The sequence below is a fragment of the Rhinopithecus bieti genome, unplaced genomic scaffold (genome assembly GCF_001698545.2).
Source record: "Rhinopithecus bieti isolate Rb0 unplaced genomic scaffold, ASM169854v2 scaffold_1017, whole genome shotgun sequence".
Classification (NCBI taxonomy): domain Eukaryota; kingdom Metazoa; phylum Chordata; class Mammalia; order Primates; family Cercopithecidae; genus Rhinopithecus; species Rhinopithecus bieti.
The window spans coordinates 4,470,642-4,490,857 of NW_016803657.1; the positions used below are offsets into that span (position 1 = coordinate 4,470,642).

Below are 20,216 nucleotides of genomic sequence, written 5' to 3' on the forward strand. Positions count from 1 at the left end.
CCTGCCTCAGCTTCCGAGTAGCTGGGACTACAGGTAGGTGCCACCACATCCAGCTAATTTTTGTATTTTTAGTAGTGTCGGGGTTTCACCATGTTGGCCAGGATGGTCTTGATTTCTCGACCTTGTGATCTACCCGCCTCAGCCTCCCAAAGTGCTAGATTACAGGTGTGAGCCACCGTGTCCAGCTATCTTCATCTATTTTTAAGACAGGGTCTTTGCTGTTGCCCAGGCTGGAGTGCAGAGTGCGATCACAGCTCACTGTAGCCTCAAGCTCCTGGGCTCAAACGATCCCCCTGCCTCAGCCTCCCAAGTAGCTGGCACTACAGGCACGCACCACCATGCCCAGCTAATTTTGTTTATCTGTAAGGATGGGTCTCTTGTGGCCTGGGTTGGTCTCAGACTCCTGCACTCAAGCAATTCTTCCACCTTGGCCTCCCAAAGTGCTGGGATTATAGGTGTGAGCCACTGCACCCAGCCCAAAATGTTATTTACAATGGTTTCCTACCTGCCAGGCTTTGTTTCGTGTGTGGAAATAGAAACTATGATGAATAATAAACCACCTTCAAATAAAATGAGGGTTAGAGCTGGGTCCGGTGGCTCACGCCTGTAATCCCAGCACTTTGGGAGGCTGAGGTGGGCTGATCACAAGGTCAGGAGATCGAGACCATCCTGGCCAACATGGTGAAACCCTGTCTCTACTAAAAATACAAAAAATTAGCTGGGTGTGGTGGTGGGTGCCTGTAGACCCAGCTACTCGAGAGGCTGAGGCAGGAGCATCGCTTGAACCCGGGAGGTGGAGGTTACAGTGAGCTGAGATCGTGCCACTGCACTGCAGCCTAGCGACAGAGGAAGACTCTGTCTTAAAAAAAAAAAATTATGATTAGAGTGATCTGCTCTGAATTTTGGGGACTGACAAATCAATTTAGTGTTGGTTTTGAATCCTGGCAATATTTTATATTAAGCAAAGAAAGACTAAATTTATTTTAAGAAACATTCAGAGGCTGACGGTGGCCGAATTTTCAAGCCAGACCCTCCCAATGTTAACACACTGTGAAAAGCTTACGCCACCAGCAACTGACCGGGACCACTATCATCCCAATGGGAGCCTCTCCTTTACCATATCAGGTTAGATGTCTGTTCCCAGAACCACCAAGTTAGTTATAACTAATAGTCTTCTCTCAAGTTTTTTTTTTTTTTTTAATCTTGGAGTTAAAATAATCTGACTCATTTTTCTTTTATCAAAGTAGGAAATTACAGTAAGAATTCTAGAGATCTCTATAAATTAGATCTATGACTCAAAATCCTTGAAACAGTTTCTCTACAAACAGAAGAGTTAAAATAGATTTCAGTAAAATCCCTATATGCGTTCTTATGTGTACAGAGTTAGCTATGAGGAACATATCTTTTTGAGGAACTTTATTGTTACATTTTTGCAATAATAGATGAGGCAAATCTACCTCCTGCTTTTCCAACATCTTAATAAAAAAAGACAATAAGGATTAACAATGAAATTAAAATTAAAAAATACAAAAGCCTAAGGTTCTGGAGACAAAACTGACTACGGTCTATGTGTAGCAAAGTTGTAAATGACAGTTTAGCCTTGCAGAGTTTCCTTCTTTTCCAATTACAATGCGTTACAGAATTGGAAGGGGTGTCTTTAAAACGTTCTAATTTACCCTAGTCATGAGGAGGAGGAGGAGGAAGTCCAGCTCAGCAAGGCCAAGTGCCTCAGCCAGGGAGGTGGGGCCAGTGCTGAGTGGGTCAAGAGCCCGGGCCGGGGGCCGTCCCACTGCGCTTTCTATCGAGTTAAACGGACCCCACAACAGCTCCTTCCTCTCATGCTTCCGGTTTGAAAGTGACGAGTAAATATGTCAGACTGTTTACAGGAAAAAAAAGCACTCATTGACAAGTCTGGACTACTCAGGAAAGTGTTTCAAACAACTCCCCTGCTATGCCAATCACAGCGCTGCTGTCGCCAACAGCGCCACCAAGAGGCTCCCCCAGTTGGCGGAGGACCCGGTTGCACTTTCTCTGGGCCCTCGATTTTAACACACACAGCAGAGACAGAAAAAGCGGACCCGGGAGGCAAACAAAGCTCACCACGCTCTGGACCCTGCTGCGCATCACTGTTGGAAACTGAAAATGTGACCTGAGACCATCCCGAGAGACCCACCAGAGTTTTCTTTCTCCTTTAAAACCTGGTCATCATCACTCAGCTCCGGTCACATCCTTTAGGTCTGTGAAGAGCCACAGAAGCAGTACAAAAACAGCAACTTCTTTATCCAGCCAAAAAAGGAGCCACAAGCCCAGCAAACACTGACGCACGCCCTTGAGCACTGCAAGACAGAGTTCCATGCTGTCTCCTGATGAAAACGCGCTGCGAACAGGGTGACCCAGAGGCAGGTTTCCCCCTCCCTCTTCTGCTTCTGCATCTGTCCCAAGGGCTTGTATTTACCGGGTTTGCAGGAAACAAGCTGAAGGTGAGCTGCAGAGGGGCTCGGGGTCAGGGGCAGCACGGCCTTGGGACAAGGGCCCTGGGATGTGTAACTGAGCCACAACAACATTCGGGTACCAATTAAGAGGAAGCTTTCATTTTGTTTTAAATGCTAGGACACATCCCCAAACACACTAGGCAGGATTTCTCAGTAGAGCGACACACAGAGGGGGCCAGCTTGGAATGCAATGTGTTTTCAACACAGCGAAAGCCACCTGGCAGGTAGCTGGACAAGTGAGCTGGGCCCAGGACTGGCCAGCTTGTATCAACATTCACAGGCTTCCGCGGGCTCCCCCGGGACAGCGGCGTCCCAGACTGTTTACTTGTTCTGCAAGCATAGTCATAGAAGCAAGGGGCCTCGATGAGAATCAGACTTACAGGAGAGCTGCAAACAGGCACGGCTGTCCAAAGGCACTGGTGGAGCGGCAGTTTGGAGAAACTCAAGATTCCTCCAGCGTCTGTGGGCTTCCTGAAAGGTCAGCTGTGAGCTCGCCAAGCCGCTGGGGCATTAACAAAAGCTCTGCTAGTGGCCTTGCCAGCTTTCTGAAGCCCCAGAAGAGGAATGTTTCTGAAAGAAGGAAACGCTATGTGCTGCCAACTGTGTGTGAGCAGATGACTTGCAGGAAGATGGGAAAGCCATCTGCAAGGGGACCTGGTTTCTGTGTCTTTGTCGTTGGGTTGGGGGGGTGGCTAAGGGGAGAAGAGCACCGCTGTGTGTACGAGGACAGAGCAGCAGTCCCCGTGGGCATCCTGTCTCAGTCCGTGTTGTGCTGCTGGGCATTGGGCAGGGTGGATAGGGCTGAGCCTGCTGTAGGGGCATAAGGTGAATCCACACCTGCAGAGCTCCCCAGCCCATCCTCAGAGCTGGGAAGGGATCCTAGGCACGGCTCCTCAGCTTCATCTGAGAGGCGGGGACCAGGGGCTCTTAGGAAATCGGCACGGGAGTTTGAAAAGGCAATGTGCTCCCTTTGGGAGGTGGCCTTCAGACACTGCGGCTGGGGCTGCAGGGCCGGGCTCAGGCACTCTGAGTTTAGCAGCATCGGCGTGCACTGGATCTCTACAAGCTACCATTAGGCAAAGCTTTCAGGTTAGTCTGTCTCAGAAGACTTGTGAGTTAGAAAAGCCGTCTGCAAGGCCAGCTGGTTTCTATGTTTCTGTCATTAAAGACAGAGCGTGTGTGTACACACACACACACACACACGGTCCTCAATTAAATTGTGTCAGAAAAAGAGGAACGTTTCTGTAAAAGCAAAGCAAGCTGTGTGATTAGGTGTTCCGTATTCACAACATCATCACTCGGGTTTTCAGTAGTTTCACTTGCCCCCAGGATTCAGTAGCTAACGTGACAGTTTCCATGTCCTTTTGCCTAGAGCTCACTGACTGGCTGGTCTGACAGCATTCCTGAGCCAGGTATTCCAGGGCACGGATCCGAGACACCCACTCAAGGACCACACAGACAAGACACACCCAAGAGTCGGACCCACAGCCGTGGAGGCTGTTCGAGGACGACAAACCCCGGGGCTTTCTTGCTCACTGCAGCATGATGTCCTTCAGGTTCTCCTGCAGGATGGTGTCTTTCACAGCATGGAACACGAAGCGGACGTTCTCGGTGTCGATGGCGGTGGTGAAGTGGTGGAACAGCGGCTTGCTGCGGTTCCGTCTCTTCCTGTCGAAGCACTGGACCAGGTAGCGCTGGACGTCCTCTAGCCTGTGCGGGTCGCCCCTGAAGTCCGGGAAGTGCTTCTTGATGCTCACCGTCTTCACCTTCTCCACCAGGAGGTCCATCTTGTTGAGGAAGAGAATGATGGAGACGTTGAAGAAGAGCTTGTTGTTGACGATGGTCTCGAAGATGTTCATGGACTCCACCAGCCGGTTGGTGCGCCTGTCCTCCATGAGGACCTGGTCGTACTCGCTGGAGGAGACCATGAACAGGATGGACGTGATCCCGTCAAAGCACTGGAACCACTTCTGGCGCTGGGACCGCTGGCCGCCCACATCCACCATCTTAAATGGGATCTTCTTAATAACGAAGTCATGCTCCACAATTCCCTTGGTGGCTTTCCTCGCCAGCAGGATGTCTTGCTTACTAGGAAAGTAATTCTGTAAAATACAGGATGAGGCAGAAATTTAGGGGGAGGAAGAAAGAACACAAGAAAATAAAAACAAAAAGATGGCAAAAAGACAGGGTAAAAGGAAAGAGACCGAGTTTTGCAAGAAGTTGAACCAGATACCAAAAGCAAATTTCATTTATAAAATTATCAACTGGCCGTGAAACAGAATCAAATACTACATTTCAAAACGAACGGAGGCTCACCAGTCTGAGGACGAATGCTCAGAACACTCATGGGCAGGCCCAGGGCAAAACCACATCCATTTTCTTCTCCAGAGGAAATTTACCATCTTTTTTGTTTCCATACCAGAGATACCTTTTTATTTTTCTAACTCCCAGAGCTTATAGCTTCCGAAACCTTACTGTGATTTAGGTTTTGTAATGTGATATAAATTTACTCTGCAATACATTTAATGTTATTCTTAGAAAATTCTTTAAGTCTTTAGCAACACACAGGCAACCACACTCTTCACCCACTTTGACTCTGCGCTATTAATAATCCTTCAGGCCAGGCATGGTGGCTCACACCTATAATCCTGGTGCTTTGGGAAGTGGGAGGAATAGATTGAGCCCAGGAGTTCAAGAACAGCCTGGGCAACACAGTAAAACCCCGCACTGACAAGCAGGAAAAACATTAGCTGGGCGTGGCGCCGCGTGCTATAGTCCCAGCTACTTGGGAGGCCGAGACAGGAGGGTCACTTGAGCCTAAGCGGCTGAGGCTACAATGAGTTATGATTGCGTCACTGCACTCCAGCCTGGGTGATGGAAAGAGACCCTGTCTCAAAACAAAAAAACTCACACCAACAAAATACCTCCTGTGATGAGTGCACGCACCACACAGGCAGTTGTCTTGCCAAAGGAGCAAACAGGGACGTGATCAAGCCTCGATCCAGAGGTCTGATTACCACCCACAGGGTGTGCAGGGGACAGAGAAACATCTAACACTGCAGGGCTGGGAGAGCAAAGTCCACATGGCAAGAAACAGCCCTACAGGATGAATAACCCAGTTACTCCAATAAACAAATTGAAAGAAAAAAAGGAGAGACATATAGATTAACACTTAAGTGATATTGACCAATGGCAACACATGCACCTTATTAGGTTGTTGATTCAAATCTGCTGAAACAAAGCAAAATCAACATGAAAACATTAATGAGACAATAGGGAAAATCTCAAAACTGACTAGGTTGACATTACGGAATTACTGCTAATTTTTCAGGAGCTATACGGTATCGCGGTTATTGTGGTTGTGATTTTTCGTCTCGTCTTTTTGAGGTACACTCTAAAATATTCTTTGCATTTGCTCCTGGAGGCAGGGAGAGGGCTGCTGAAACAAGACTGGTAATCAGTGATAACTGCCGCGCCTGGGGTTCCATTAGACTATTTGTTTTTGAATATGTTTGAATTTTCCGTGAGATCAAGTGAAAGGAAGTCCTCCTTTCACTCAACAACTCCTCTATCTCCTTTACGGTGATCTGGGCAAAGGCAATTTCCTCCCCCGCCCCAGACGGAGCCCAGATCTACGTGAGAGCATGCCATTACAGTACTATTCGTGGTAACGTGACAGAATAAGCTCGGCCTGTCAGTCCCGCCAAAGCCCTCACCACGTGGACTGCTTTGGTCTCTGGACACGTGTTTTCTAACCCCCAAGCCCAGCTTCCTTGGGCAGACGTGCTTACTCACCAGCTGGCCGATCCGGTCCAAGTTGTCCAGGAAGTACTTCACTGATTCCCCCTGTCAGGAAGGAAGAATATTCAGAGCTCAGTCTGGATCGAGGAATCCTGATGTGGCAAATACAAGAACTGAACAGGGTAAGAGCAGTGGTATTTCGCCTCTGTGTGAACGGGAAAGCAAAGGAAAAAGGTGAAGAGTGTCCGTGTGTTTTCTAAAATAAAAAAACTACCATTAAAGAAAAATGTTAATGCAGATTCTTTAGCTCCAACCCCAAGATTCAAATTCTGGCTGTTTTTCCATTTTCCCTGCTGGGTTTCGGCGTGTGGTGGGATGCCAGCCCCTCTGACGCGGGACTCTCTTTCCAGACATGAAGGCTGGCCCACTCCTGGCCATGCAGCCAGCAAAGGACAGGCCAGAATAGGATTTCAGATTTCAGCTCCTGGGTACAGTCTTGCTTCTGACGAAGATGGCCCAAGGGACCCAAGACATTGTCCTTAAAAATGGAAGATTTTGACGAGAAGGAGCATCTGGCAAAACATCTTCCAGTTTCTAGAAAAAGTCCATTATTCCTTCCCACATTTTTATGACCTGATTTACATACAGTAGCCAACACAGGGGAATCTTCCATTTGGATTGTTGTGGTGGAATAACGGCCAGTCTTCTCCTGCCTGGACCAATCATCGATATAATCTGAGACGTGTTCCATAGCAAGAAGGGCCCTGCGGAATCACCCAGGACCCCGTATCAGGAAGCGCTGAGCTGCCAAACGCGTGGCACATACCGGGCACAGGAGGAGCCAGGAGAGCATAACCGCCGACCACAGAGCAGCCCGCACGTAAACAGGCACGCACTGAGTCCCTTCAAAGGTAGCATGTTCAAAACCAATTACACCACTTTCTAAAAGATTCCACTTTGAGCCCTGCTCTAAAGACAGACACCAGCAGGCGGGGTCTAGGCTTCCAGGCTGCCCTGACATCAGGGCTTGTGGAAGAGTAGTCACTTTCTGCAGTCTCAGGGAAGTGTACAGGGGCAAGGTCATACACATGTGGTGAGCTGACGCAGGAGAGTTTTAAGGAGAGAAGGCCATCAGAACGGACTACGTGAGGGTGCCGAAGCTCGTGACGTTGTAAGGGATGGAGAAGGTGGCCAGCACCTGCTCAGTCTATCTCTTCCTCCTCTGTCCCAGACAGACTGAGGGGAGAAAGCAGACAGGAAGCTCTTTCAGGGAGAAGCCCACATTCCCACTTTAGAACGAAGGCCTCTGGATGTTTGCAAAGCGAGTGTTTTGTTTGAGGGGAGAGAAACACACGCGCCTCCCCATCCCAGCGCTGCCTGTGTTGAGCGAGCATACCTCCTCCTCCTCTGTGGCAGGACGGGGTGAGCACAGGCACCTCGTGACCACAGCTCTCCAGAGCCGCAGGCAGAGGCCCAGCTCTGCAGCAGGGACGGCATCGGGAGTGCTGGGCTGAAGGCACCTCAGGCGCCTGGCACGACTGACCTCTTGTGCCCACTCTCTCCCTTCCTCACCAAGTCCCTGCGATATGGGATGCCAGCGTGAGGCCGGTGGGGCGGCTGCCTTCCTGTGGCCAAGTCCCCCTGCTCCTCTGCACATCATACCTCCTCCCTCGTCCCAACAGGAAGCAGCTGGGAGAAGCTGCTGGGCGTACTCACTCACCTGATTTACAACACGTTCCTTCCTCAGCGCCTTTCTTCCCTGCCTCCTCCTGCTCTCCCGCCCTCACCCGGGCCTCAGAAGGTGCCATGCAAGCCCAAGAAGCCTCAAGATACCGTCCCTCCCTCTCCTGTGGCCGCTGGCTCCCCCAGGGAGCTGGGAGTGGCAGCAGCTCACAGCCCGAGCCACCCTTGCCTGTGTTTAGGCAGGTGGTAGCACCAGGCACGAAGGAAGCAGACACAATTCTCCTGCAGGGTTCTAGCTGGGTCACGCGTGGAGTCACAGTGGCACAGATGCCCTGGGCAGTGCTCTTATCACCACAGGACACAAAACCCTGGATGCCATGTGTTCCACCCAGATAGGACAGACGCAAGGGGAAAAGCGCCACAGAGGACACAATCAGGATGAGCTAGAGGGGAAGCAGGAAACAGGAAGGACGTTTCCCTTGGTGTGAATCTAAACACTCCTCGAGTCTGAAATCAGTCCCCAAACTGCACTTTACGACATGGCAAATGCTCATATGCAAACATCTTCCCTGCTGCTTTCTCTACGATGGCTGAATGAGGATGGCCCATTTAACTCATCACAGCATTTGTTTCACTACTTGGAATGGATGTAACTTATCTGTGACTCTTGGTCATCTTGCACAGTTGGCGGAGGAGTCAAATCTAGTTTCATGTCGGGGCGGCCTCACCTCTAGAAACAGCCCAGGGGGTCCGTGGGAAAGCTGCCACTGAACTGTAAGGTGCCAGGGACTGTGCCACAAGCTCTCTAACGGGGGCTGGAGAGGAGGGAATAAGGGGACACAGAGCAACCCTGTGCGATCCAGAATGTGGTCCCTCACATCTGCTCCCTTGCTGTCCCTGAGGTTCACCAGCAGAGACTGGACGACGCACCCGCTGATGGGGTGCGGCCCATGGGATGATCGTTTGTGACGGACTCAAGTCTCACAGCAGCAGCTCATTAAAAGGGCCAGGTTGACAATCCCAAGCACTTTCAACACTAGGAGAATCCAGTCATTTCTTCAGAGAAAAAGTATGTGGCAGAAACTGAGAGGTCCACGTGACATTAACTGCTTGGCGGGTTTATAAAGAGGCACTGTGCCTGCCAAGACGAGCCCAGAGTCCTCTCGATGGCTGCTGCAGTCACGAGATCTAGAAACATGAGTGGATCCAAAGTGGGCTTTCAGGACTCTCCTTGGTATGAAAAACCTACATTGCTCAAGATTAACACACACTTGAACTTGCAGATTAAACAAAATGAATTTCATGAGGCTGGGGCCAGAGGCCACTGAGGACACACCTGACAGAGGTCTGTCCCCTGCCTCAACTGTTGCAGGAATGTGCCTGTCCTCTCATGAGCAGCAGAAGGGATGAACCTGAGCAGGGGCTGGTGGGCGGTGAAAGAGGGGTTGTCTGTTTCAAGCAGCAGCAGCAGGTTGATTTGGGGCCTGTGCACCTGTGCTGGGCACAGTCGGGCAGATATGACATCGTGACGCTGGGCAGGACCTAGGCCAACACATGCCCGTGAGGGGACCACCTTTCTGTAGAGCCCTGCAGCCTTCAGCAGTTTCTGGAAGCACCTGTCACCCACACCTCCGGCAGGAGAACGACACATGCTGGGTTCGCTGCTGCCCAGAGCTCTGTCAGCGCAGGCCCTACAGCGGCCTCGCCTGTCACCTCTGTCTCTGCACACAGCGAGCTGCCCCTTCACAGACCTCTGCTGTCCTCACGTGCTTCCTTCAGCTAACTTAGGAGCACAGGAAAAGAGTCTCAAATCTTTCAACCCTGTACAGGACCAGACCCTTGAGATCAGTACATGAGGGGTTGACTCTGGTTCCCTCATGTCCTCTGCTCCTAACTGGAGCCTTTCTACCCACATGCTTGGTTCAGTTTCTGCCTGTCAATGTCACAGGCTGACAGGGTGTGCATGAAAGACAGCCCACGTGTGGGTCCCATGGGGAGCAAGAGGGAACAAAGGTAACCGTGGATTGGTCTGAGATGTAAGGGTCAAGGTAAGGGCAGATCAAGGACCAGAGAGTGGTTACAAGGAAAACAAACACCAACGTCCAGCTCCTGGCCACAGGGCCTTTTAGTTTTAAACCCGATCTGCCCATTCAGGAGCTGTCTCACTGTTGGTTTTTTTTTTTTTTTTTTGAGATGCAGTCTTGCCCTGTTGCCCAGGCTGGAGTGCAATGGCGTGATCTTGGCTCACTGCAACCTCTGCCTCCTGGGTTCAAGCAGTTCTCCTGCCTTAGCCTACCGAGTAGTTGGGACTACAGGCATGCACTACCACACCCAGCTAACTTTTGTATTTTTAGTAGAGACAGGGTTTCACCAGGTTGACCAGGCTGGTCTTGAACTCCTGACCTCAGGTGATCCACTTGCCTTGGCTTCCCAGAGTGCTAGGATTACAGGCGTTAGCCACTGTGCCCGGCCCTGTCTTACAATTTCTGCACTTAGTGAGGTTAACTCTAAAATCCTAAAACGGGGTCATTCACACTGACTGAAAACAGGGCTTGTCAGTGGTGAGCCAGATGATTCCAAAATCGAGTTCACTCACTTCAATGTAACAAACAACAAGGACAAATTTTAAAATTGCTGTATATTAAAAATAACAGCAAATTACTCCAAAGGCCAGGTTTTCAACTTCATTACTTAACACATAAATATTAAAGTTAGCATTAAATTTGCACTGAATAGAGATGCTAACCAAACAACAGAGAATCTTTCAAAATACTTTCAAAAATATTATCTAGTTCCCCAAAAGAAATCCTCATTTTGAACTCAGGCTTTGCTCAGTGAATGCCTATGACATCTCACACGGGTGGCGTGAGATTAAATGATATCACCGCTGTGAAAGTATTCTGGAAAAGAGATAAAGCACCACCTTCACATACATTATAAAAATGAAGCTTTTCAAGTCTTAACGTGGGTACCTATGAAGTGTCTGTTGCTAATTTATCATCCCCAAACATTAGGTAAGAGGGCCAGGCGTGGTGGCTCACAGTAATCTCAGCACGTTGGGAGGCCAAGGTGATCACTTGAGGTGAGGAGTTCGAGACATGCCTGGCCAACATGGTGAAACCCCGTCTGTACTAAAAATACAAAAATTAGCCAGGTGTGGTGGTGTGCGCCTGAAATCCCAGCTACTCAGGAGGCTGAAGCTAGAAAATCGCTTGAACCTGGGAGGCAGGGGTTACAGTGAGCTAAGACTGCACCACGGCACTCCAGCCTGGGCAACAGAGTGAGGCTCCATCTTTAAAAAAAAAAAAAAATTTAGGTTAAAGATTCACTGGCAGAAATACAAAGTGACGCCGGCACAAGGCTGTCACTGCAGCAAATGTCTAGTAAGAGAAGCTGGTTGAATAAACTGTGATCTCCATGCAGTCGGGGGCTGTGCATCAGAGAAGGAGAAGAGCTCCGTGGCTGGAAGGAGGTTTCCGATACCCACTGCCAAAGGAAAAGCACGAGGCACAAAACAATGCAGAGTATCTTCCTTTTATGTAAGAAATGGTGGGAGACTAAAACTCGTAGTCTACTTGCTTGTATTTCGAAAAGGAAATGTGGATACACCAGCAGCAGATGAAAATGACTTCTAGGGAAGGAGGGAACGGGGGATGAGACAGAGACAGGAGCAGACCTCTCTGAGTATGTTTAACTTTGGAACCATGCTAACGTCTTCCATAATTTAAAAAAAAAATTAAATAAAAAACCAACCCCTCAAAACTGAACCCAAATTAAAGCAAATGAACCTAACAGGATACCAAGGTTAGAGGCAGAACCTAGAATTCTGGCCTCCTCCTGTGTTTTTTTTTTTTTTTTTTTTTTTTTTTTTGCCAGAATGTGAAAGTACAGAGGAGCTGGCCCCTGACCCTGGCCACGCTTTGGCCCCCTTGCCCTGTGTGTGGCCTCGTGGCTGTGCCTGTGGACACCTTGTCTCCAAGCTTGGCAAACAGCCACCCCTCGGTCACAGCAGTGAGACCCCAGCAAGGGCTGCATGGGGTCCTTGGCCCTGGAGCAGCCTCTACAACTGTAAGCTCAGGCTCCGCGGGGCATGTCCTTGGTGTGTGCAGGGGTGCCGCTGCGGGGGCGCCACGCCGGGCCCCTAAAGCACCAGCCCCCTTGCCTGGGTTCTTCTGTTATTTTTTCATTAGGTAAGATCTACATAATAGAAAATTCACCATTTTGACATGAATCATTCAATGGCATTTACTACCTTCAAAATGCTGTACAGCCACCAATTCCGCAGCCTATCAGCTGCCACTCCCACTGCCCCGGCCCAGCCCCTGACAACAGGAATCTGCTGTCTCCATGGATTTGCGTGTTCTGGAACTCTCACTGGAGTGTGATCACACAGCATGCAGCCCTTTGCGTCTGGTTCTTTTACTTGGTGCGGCATTTCTGAGGCTCGCCCACGCTGTAGCACGGGCCGCTGCGACATTCTATTTTATGGCAAATGTGTATATATGTATATATATGCCACTGTATGGGTATGTTTTTTTTTCCCCCATTTGTCAGTTGATGAACATTTTGCCTGTTTCCAGTTTTTGGCCGTTGTGAACAGTGCTACACACAGCTGTGTGGAAGTTTTTGCTTGAACATGTTTTCATTTCTCGAGTATACACCTAGGAGTGAAATTGTGGCATCCTATGGTAATTCTTTTTTTATTTTAAGATCGAGTCTCACCCCGCTGCCCAGGCTGGAGTGCAGTGGCGCAACCTCGGCTCACTGCAACCTCTGCCTCTGGTTCAAGCAATTCTCCTGCCTCAGCCTCCCGGGTAGCTGGGATTACAGGCGTGCACCACCAAGCCTGGCTGAATTTTGTATTTTTAGTAGAGATGGGGTTTCACCGTGTTGGCCAGGCTGGTCTCGAACTCCTGACCTCCAGGGATCCGCCTGCCTTGACCTCCCAAAGTGCTGGAATTACAGGTGTGAGTCACCATGCCCGGCCGTCCTTTGGTAATTCTGTGCTTAACTTTCTGAAGACCACCAAGCTGTTCTCCACGGTGGCTGCACAAGTTTACATGCCCATGGGCCACGTACAAAGTTTCCAATTTATCCACATCCTTGCCAACACTTGCTGTTTTCTGAGTTTTAAAAGCGGTAGCCATCCTACTAGCTGTGAAGCAGCACCCCAGTGTGATCTTTTCTGGCTTTTCTGGCATTTCCTGGTGATCTTTTCGAGGAGTTTCTATTTAGATCATTATCATTATAGACTGCATGTTTGTATGATCCCAGAATCCTGTGTGGAAGCCCCACCTGCAGTGATGCTGTTTGGAGATGGGGCCTTTGGGAGGTGACTGAGAGTGGGGACCTCATGATATGACAGTGCCTTCCTAAGAAGAGACCAGAGAGCTCTGCCTCCCTACGTGAGGACACAGTGAGAAGCCGGCTGTCTGCAAGCGAGGAAGACCGCCCTCCCTCACGAGAACCTGATGGTGCTGCCACCCAGATCCCCAATTTCCAATCTCCAGAGCAGTGAGAAAATTAATTTCTGTGTTTAAGCCACCCAGAATATTTTGTTATGGCAGCTTGAGCTGATAAATATGATTATGAACTTGTAGATTTTCATCTATCAGAGGCAAAGATGGTGAAACATAAACAACATGTTAATACTGGGCAGTGGCTTTATGAGTGTCTGTTGGGCTCATTCTTCAACAGTTTCATAAGATGTCTAATAGTTCAAATTATAGATTCAGCCCTTAAAACTATAGATTTAGATTCTTCATTTGTATCACAGGGATCATCATAGAAAAGTGAGCTAGAAAGAAATCTTACAGCATGTTTTAAGATATTCCCTTGCCTCTAGATAAAAAGCACCTAGGCTAGGTGTGATGGTGTGCACACCTGTGGTCTCAGCTACTCGGGAGGCTGAGGTGGGAGGATCACTTGAGCCCAGGAGGTTGAGAATGCAGTGAGCCATGACTGCGCTACTGCACTCAGGCCTGGGCAACACAGTGAGACACTGTCTCTAAAAAAACCCCAAAACCTAAATAACAGGGCTGGGGGTGGGGAGAGCTCACCCAGTTTCTACAGGCTTGCACCAGAGAATCCCTAAAGCCCAGCATGTGAGGCTCCAAGCATGTCACAGGTGGGCTGCCTGTTACCTTTCTACTTTTTGGCGGAATTCACAGCAGAATTCCAGCCTTTGTAGTAGCCAGAACCCAAATTCCAAGCCTCTTTGGGGCTAGGATAGAGGTATGTGTGAAAAGTCTCAAGAATAGTACAAAGGGCCCATACAGTCTTTCTCCAGATTCACCTCATCTCCAGATTCACGTCTTCTCTCATTTGCTTTATCCTGCTTTCACTCCCTTTCAATACACAGACTTCTTAAAATCCGTCATCATTTGAGAGCAAGTTGTTTACCCCTAACAACTTCAGAGGGTATGTCCTAAGAATGAGGACACCTGCTTCTACAACCACAGCAACTTCAGACACTGCTTCAGGAGAACGCCGCGAGGATAAGAGGATTCATCCAGGATGGCTGTCTCATAAGTACCACGTATTAGACAGCGAGGTTTATCTAATATGTACAGATAAAGCATTATTAGACCATTTTCCTCCTCCAGCACAGAATTTAGTGTATTACTTACATGTACATGCCTCTTTAGCTGCATTTAATCTGAAACACTGAATTTTTTTAATTTTTATTTTTTTGAGATGGAAGTCTCACCCTGTTGCCCAGGCTAGAGTGCAGTAGCGCAATCTCAGCTCACTGCAACCTCTGCCTCCCGGGTTCAAGAGATTCTCCTGCCTCAGCCACCCAAGTAGCTGGGATTACAGAGGTGCACCACCATACCCAACTAATTTTTGTATTTTTAGTAGAGACAGGGTTTTGCCATTTTGGCCAGGCTGGTCTCGAACTTAAGTGATCTGCCCGCCTCAGCCTCCCAAAGTGCTGGGATTACAAGCATGAGCCACCGTGCCCGGCCCACACTGAGATTTCTGAAGAAGAGAGCTGCCTCCCATGGCCCTTGGGGTTTTTGCGCTGTCTCCAGTGTTTAACACGACAGTTTCGAGATGATTTTCCAATCAGCGCCACTCCACGCTTGCCGGTCTGTAGGTGACATTCTGCTGTCAACAAGAGTCCCCCTCCTGTGTATCTCGTCGCTGTCCACGTGGTCTCACAGATGCGGTCGTTTTCCAGGGGCTGTAATTCACCTCTGTCCTCGCTCACTTGGTGCTCAAAGTGACGAAAGCACTGAGTCTCGCTGGTCCTTGGCATTTCCATATTAGTTCTAAAGTCAGTTGTCAGTTCCTATCCTCCCTGTCCCCCAAAACACCTGCAGAGTTTTGATTGTGAATGAGGCCTTTAATTCCTCCTCTTGGTAATGCTTATAAATTTTCTGTACACAGGCGCGTCACATCTTTCCTTATATTTATTCTTAGGTATGTAATCTTTTATGGTGCTTCTTAAATGGTATCTTTAAACATTTTCCATTTTCTAATCCTTTGTTGCTAGTGAACAGAAATACAATTGATTTTTGTACACTGGCTTGTGCCTAGTCACTCTGCTAAGCTCTGTATTCTTTCTAATAATAGACCTGTAGGTTCTTCTGAGTTTTCCAGGTGCACAGTCACATCAGCTGTGAGCCACAGGCATGGTGGTGTGTGGCAACAATAACATTCAGACTGAAAGCCTACCATCTTTTTGGCTAGAACAAGAGAACAGAGCTGGGGCAACCAGGACTGCCAGGGGGTAAGGTGGGAACTCCAGAAAGAAGACAGTCAGTGAGGGAGACCTCAAGTTCTGTGCATAAACTCTGCCCAAGAGCCCGGCTGGCACCTGAACCATACATATGGGGCAAATTGAAAGTGGTCTCTGCTGTGATCTGAGCAACCAGCAGCACAGGCATGACCAAGATGGCAGTCTGGGTCTCACCAAGTGTCTGATAAAGCAAAAATATCAACATTAGATGGATGAACAGAACAGGATTTAGAGTCTTAAAACGACATTCATAATGCCCAGGATATAATCAAATTATTCAACATATGGAAGGTGTTTATCATCAGGGGCAAAAACAATCAGAAGTTATCAACTCAGATAACCCAGATAGTGGGAGGACTCGACACAGACGTTAAAGCAGCTATTATAATTAGGCCCAATTAGGTTAAAAATGCTCATGTTGAATAAAGGTATAGAAAATCTTATCAGATACACAGAAAACATAGTGGAAAACAAGTGGAAATTTTAGAACTAAAATATACGACATCTGAAATTTAAAAATTTACTGGACGAACTTAGTAACAGACTGGGGATGAGAGAGAAAGCATTAGTGACCAATGAAATTAGATTAATATAGATGATCCAATGATCCAATCTCAAGAAGAGGAAAAAGATAAAGAATGATACGCAGGCATCTTTGCGACAATATCTAAGCGCCTAATACACAAGTAGTTGGAATCTCACAGGAGAGAAAAAAGAGAGTGGGGCAGAGAATGTTTTTGGAAGCAGAAAGCTTTCCAAATCTGGTGAAAGACATAAATTTACAGATTTCGAGAAGCTCCACAAATTCCAAATATGATAAATATGAACTCATAGCAAGGATACTATACCACACACTTCTGAATGATCCACAGGTCAAAGAAGTCAGACTCTCTGGTCTGACATGTAAAGGGCCTGGAAGTTGTCACTCCCATCCTCACAGCAGCAACACCGGCAAGAAGAATAAACTGAAAATCACAGCTCTGCTTAGACCCATGAGAAAGCTGAGATCACAGGACACACTGCTGCCCCCAAACTGGAGAGGCAGATGATAGGCAAACGCAGAGAATCACAGTTTACCAGGAAGAGAAGGTGATGCCAGAGCCTGCAACTGATACATTATGCCTGGCTTTTAAGAAAAAATACTGGAGTCCCCTCCTTATCCTCAGGCGACACATTCTGAGACCTCAGTGGATGCCTGAAGCCTTGAATAATACTCAACCCTGTCTGTATTGTTTTTCCCTTTACACATGTACCAATGATCAAGTTTAATTAGTGAGGCAGAGTAAGGTTAACAATAAAACAGAACAATTATAACAATAAACAATACACTGTAATAAAGTTATGTGAATGTGGTCTCTCAAAGTGTCTCACTGTACTGCATTCATCTGCTTCTGGATCACAGTTAACTGCGGGTAACTGAAACCATGGAAAGTGAAGCCACGGACAAGGGGGACTATTGGACAGGCATGTTAACAGACATACACACACAGTGTGAAGAGCAAGAGGGACTACTGGACGGGCATGTTAACAGACACACACAGTGTGAAGACACAAAGTGAGGCCTCAGAACCAGATTAGGGTATGGCAAAGGTTTTCGAGTTACCAGCTTGGGAGCTGAAATAACTGATTAATATGAGGGTGCGAATGGAAAGGTGGACAGATGGGAACAGAAGCAAGAGATACGCACACTCCAGGAGCGGTACCCAGACATGCCCAAATCAAGAAGAATTCACAAAGTAAATCAGAAAGTATTTGAACTTAAAGACAATGTTAAAGTGTCAACACTTTTATCTTGAGATGTGGCTGCTACAGTACTTAGGAGAGAAATTTGTTGCTTTACATGCTTATATTAGGGCTGCGCATGGGGGCACTCACTTGTAACCCCAGTACTTTAGGAGGCCGAGGCAGGTGGATTGCTTGAGGTCAGGAGTTCAAGACCTGGGCAACATGGCAAAACCACGTCTCCTCAAAAAAAAAAACAAACAAACAAAAATTAGCCGAGTATGTTGGCACATGCCTATAGTCCCAGCTACTCAGCAGGGAGATTGAGGTGGGAGGATCACTTGAACCCAGGAGGCCGAGGCTGCAGTAAGCCAAGACTACCACTGCAATCCAGTACAGGGAATAGAGCAAGAAGACCCTGTTTCAAAGAAAAAGAAAAAAAAAAATCTTATAGAAGAGAAAAAATGATCAAAAATCACTGACCAAAAGGTACTACCTCCAAGAGCTTAATGAACAGCTCTTTAAACCCAAGGTAAGTAGGAGAAAGAAAGTAACAGAGATGAGATAACGATGAAATGGAAAACGAATTTTGCAATAGATATACAACAAGGCCAAATGTTGGTTCTTCAAAATGTCAACAGAATTGATAACCTCCTAAGCGAATTAAGAAAAGAAAAAACAAATCTCCAGTATCAGGAATGAAAAAGTTATACTACAGCTCCTTCAAACATTGACAGGTATTAAGAGAATGTTCCAAACAACTTTATGCTAACAGATTGGACATCTTAGATGAAATGGACAAATTGCTTTAAAAAATTTAATTTCCCAAAACGGATACTGTATGAAATAGAAAATTTGAATAGCCTTTAAAAAACTGAATTTGTTCTAAAACAACAACAACAACAACAAAACTTCCCCAAAGGAAAACTCCAGGCCCAGATGGCTTCACTGGTGAATTCTATCAAACACCTAAAGAAAAAACACTAACTAACGTGAACTTTTTCAGAAAATCAAAGAGGAAGAAGTAATTTCCAACTCCTTTTTGAGGTCAGCATCATCCTGGTACCTACACTGACAAGATTACCAAAAAAGAAAAATTACAGACCAACCCTCCCTTGAAAACAGACACAATGTCTTTAACAAAACTTTAGGAATTTAAACCTAACTACATAAAAAATGTCATTAGAAGATAGACACTATTTTAACAAAAAAAGGAAAAAAAAATAGGAATGTTTCAATAGATGTAGAAAAAAAAAAAAAAACCACGAAAAAATTCAACACATGTTCAGGGCTTTAAAATAAAGCCTCTCTCACCAGACTACAAACAGAAAGGAACTTCCTCAGTTTGATAAAGGGCATCTATGAAAACCCTGCAACTAACATCCTAAGCCATGGTGGAATACTGAGTACTTTCACCCTAACACTGGGTATAAGGCAAGGATGCCACTTCCACTGCTTCTGATCAACGCTAAGTTAGAAAGACTAACAGCAAAAAGCAAGGCAGCAAGCAAGCAAACAAATGAAACAAATAAAAGACACAGGGACTGGAAAGCCAGAAATAAAACAATCTGCAGATTGCCTAACTGTTCAAACATAAAATCCGAAGGAAGCTATAAAAAGGTAGCAACAGAATCAGTGAGTTTAGCACATTCACAAGATATAAGATTAATGTACAAAAATCAAGTATTTTTTTTTTTACATACTGCCAATAAACCAATGGAATAGAAACATTTTAAAAGCAATTCCATTTTTAATAGTACTAAGAAACATGGAAATTTTTTTGCCATAACTTTTCATCTTGAAATAATTATAGATATACAGGAAGTTGCAAAGATTGCATAGAGAGGTATCGGTGGACCTGCGATGCACTTTTCCCAGTGGTTACATCTTTTGTACTTCTAATACAATATCAGAACCAGGGAACTGACATTGGTACAATGTGTGTGGCTCCATGCACTTTGTCACCCGTCTAGATTTGTGTAACCACCACTGCAATCAAGAGACAGAACTGTCCCACCAGAACGGTCTCCCTCGTGTTACCAATTTAGAGTCACGGCCATCCTCCTTCCACCATCCCTAACCCCTTGGCAACCACGAATCTCATTTCCATCTCTAGAATGTAGAGTCACTGATCTGTTTTCTGTTCCTATAGTTTTGCCTTTTCTAGAGTGTACTTAAAGTGAAACCATACAGCATGTGGCTTTTTTTTTTTTTTTTTTTTTTTTAAAGACAGAGTCTCACTATGTTGCCCAGGATGGAATGCAGTGGCATGATCATGGCTCACTGCAAACTCTCCTCCTAGGCTTAAATGATCCTCCTGCCTCAGCCTCCCAAGCAGCTGGGACTACGGGTGCATGCCACCACGCGTGGCTAATTTTATTTTTTGTAGAAATGGGATCTTGCTATGTTGCCCAGGCTGGTCTTAAACTCCTGGGCTCAAGTCATCCTCCTGCTTTGGCCTCCCAAAGTGCTGGGATTACAGGTGTGAGCCCTTGCGCCTGGCAGCATGTGGCCTTTGGAAGCTGGCTTTTCTTCATGCAACATAATGCCCTTGGGATCTGCTCACACTGTTGCATGTGTCGGTAGCTTGCTCCTTTTTACTGCTGGTAGAATTCCATGGTCTGAACGTGCCGCAGTTTATTTAACCATTTATCAATCTAGCCACATTTTGGCTGTTTCTGTATTTTAGCTATTACACATACAGCTCTGTGAACACTCATGTACAGGTGTGGTGTGGATGTGAGTTTCATTTCTCTAGGGCAAATGCCCAGGAGTGTGACTGCTGGGTTGTAGAAGCGTATGTTTAAGCTTTTTTTTTTTTTTTTTTTTTTTTT

At 47.0% G+C, this 20,216-nt stretch overlaps 1 protein-coding gene across 2 annotated transcripts in view; it reads right to left on the reverse strand.

The window, feature by feature from the left end:
• Window positions 1-955: 955 nt before the first annotated feature.
• GNA12 (G protein subunit alpha 12) overlaps window positions 956-20,216 on the reverse strand; it is a 124,323-nt gene continuing 105,062 nt past the window's right edge. The window contains exons 3-4 of one of the 2 annotated variants that reach the window (XM_017894698.1): window positions 6,288-6,338; window positions 956-4,594 (exon numbers count right to left, since the gene is read on the reverse strand). In XM_017894698.1, the coding sequence (XP_017750187.1) occupies window positions 4,025-4,594; window positions 6,288-6,338 (621 nt within the window). In that variant the 3' untranslated portion in view covers window positions 956-4,024. The remainder of the gene's footprint in view (window positions 4,595-6,287; window positions 6,339-20,216) is intronic. The other variant, XM_017894689.1, reaches the window with a different exon arrangement.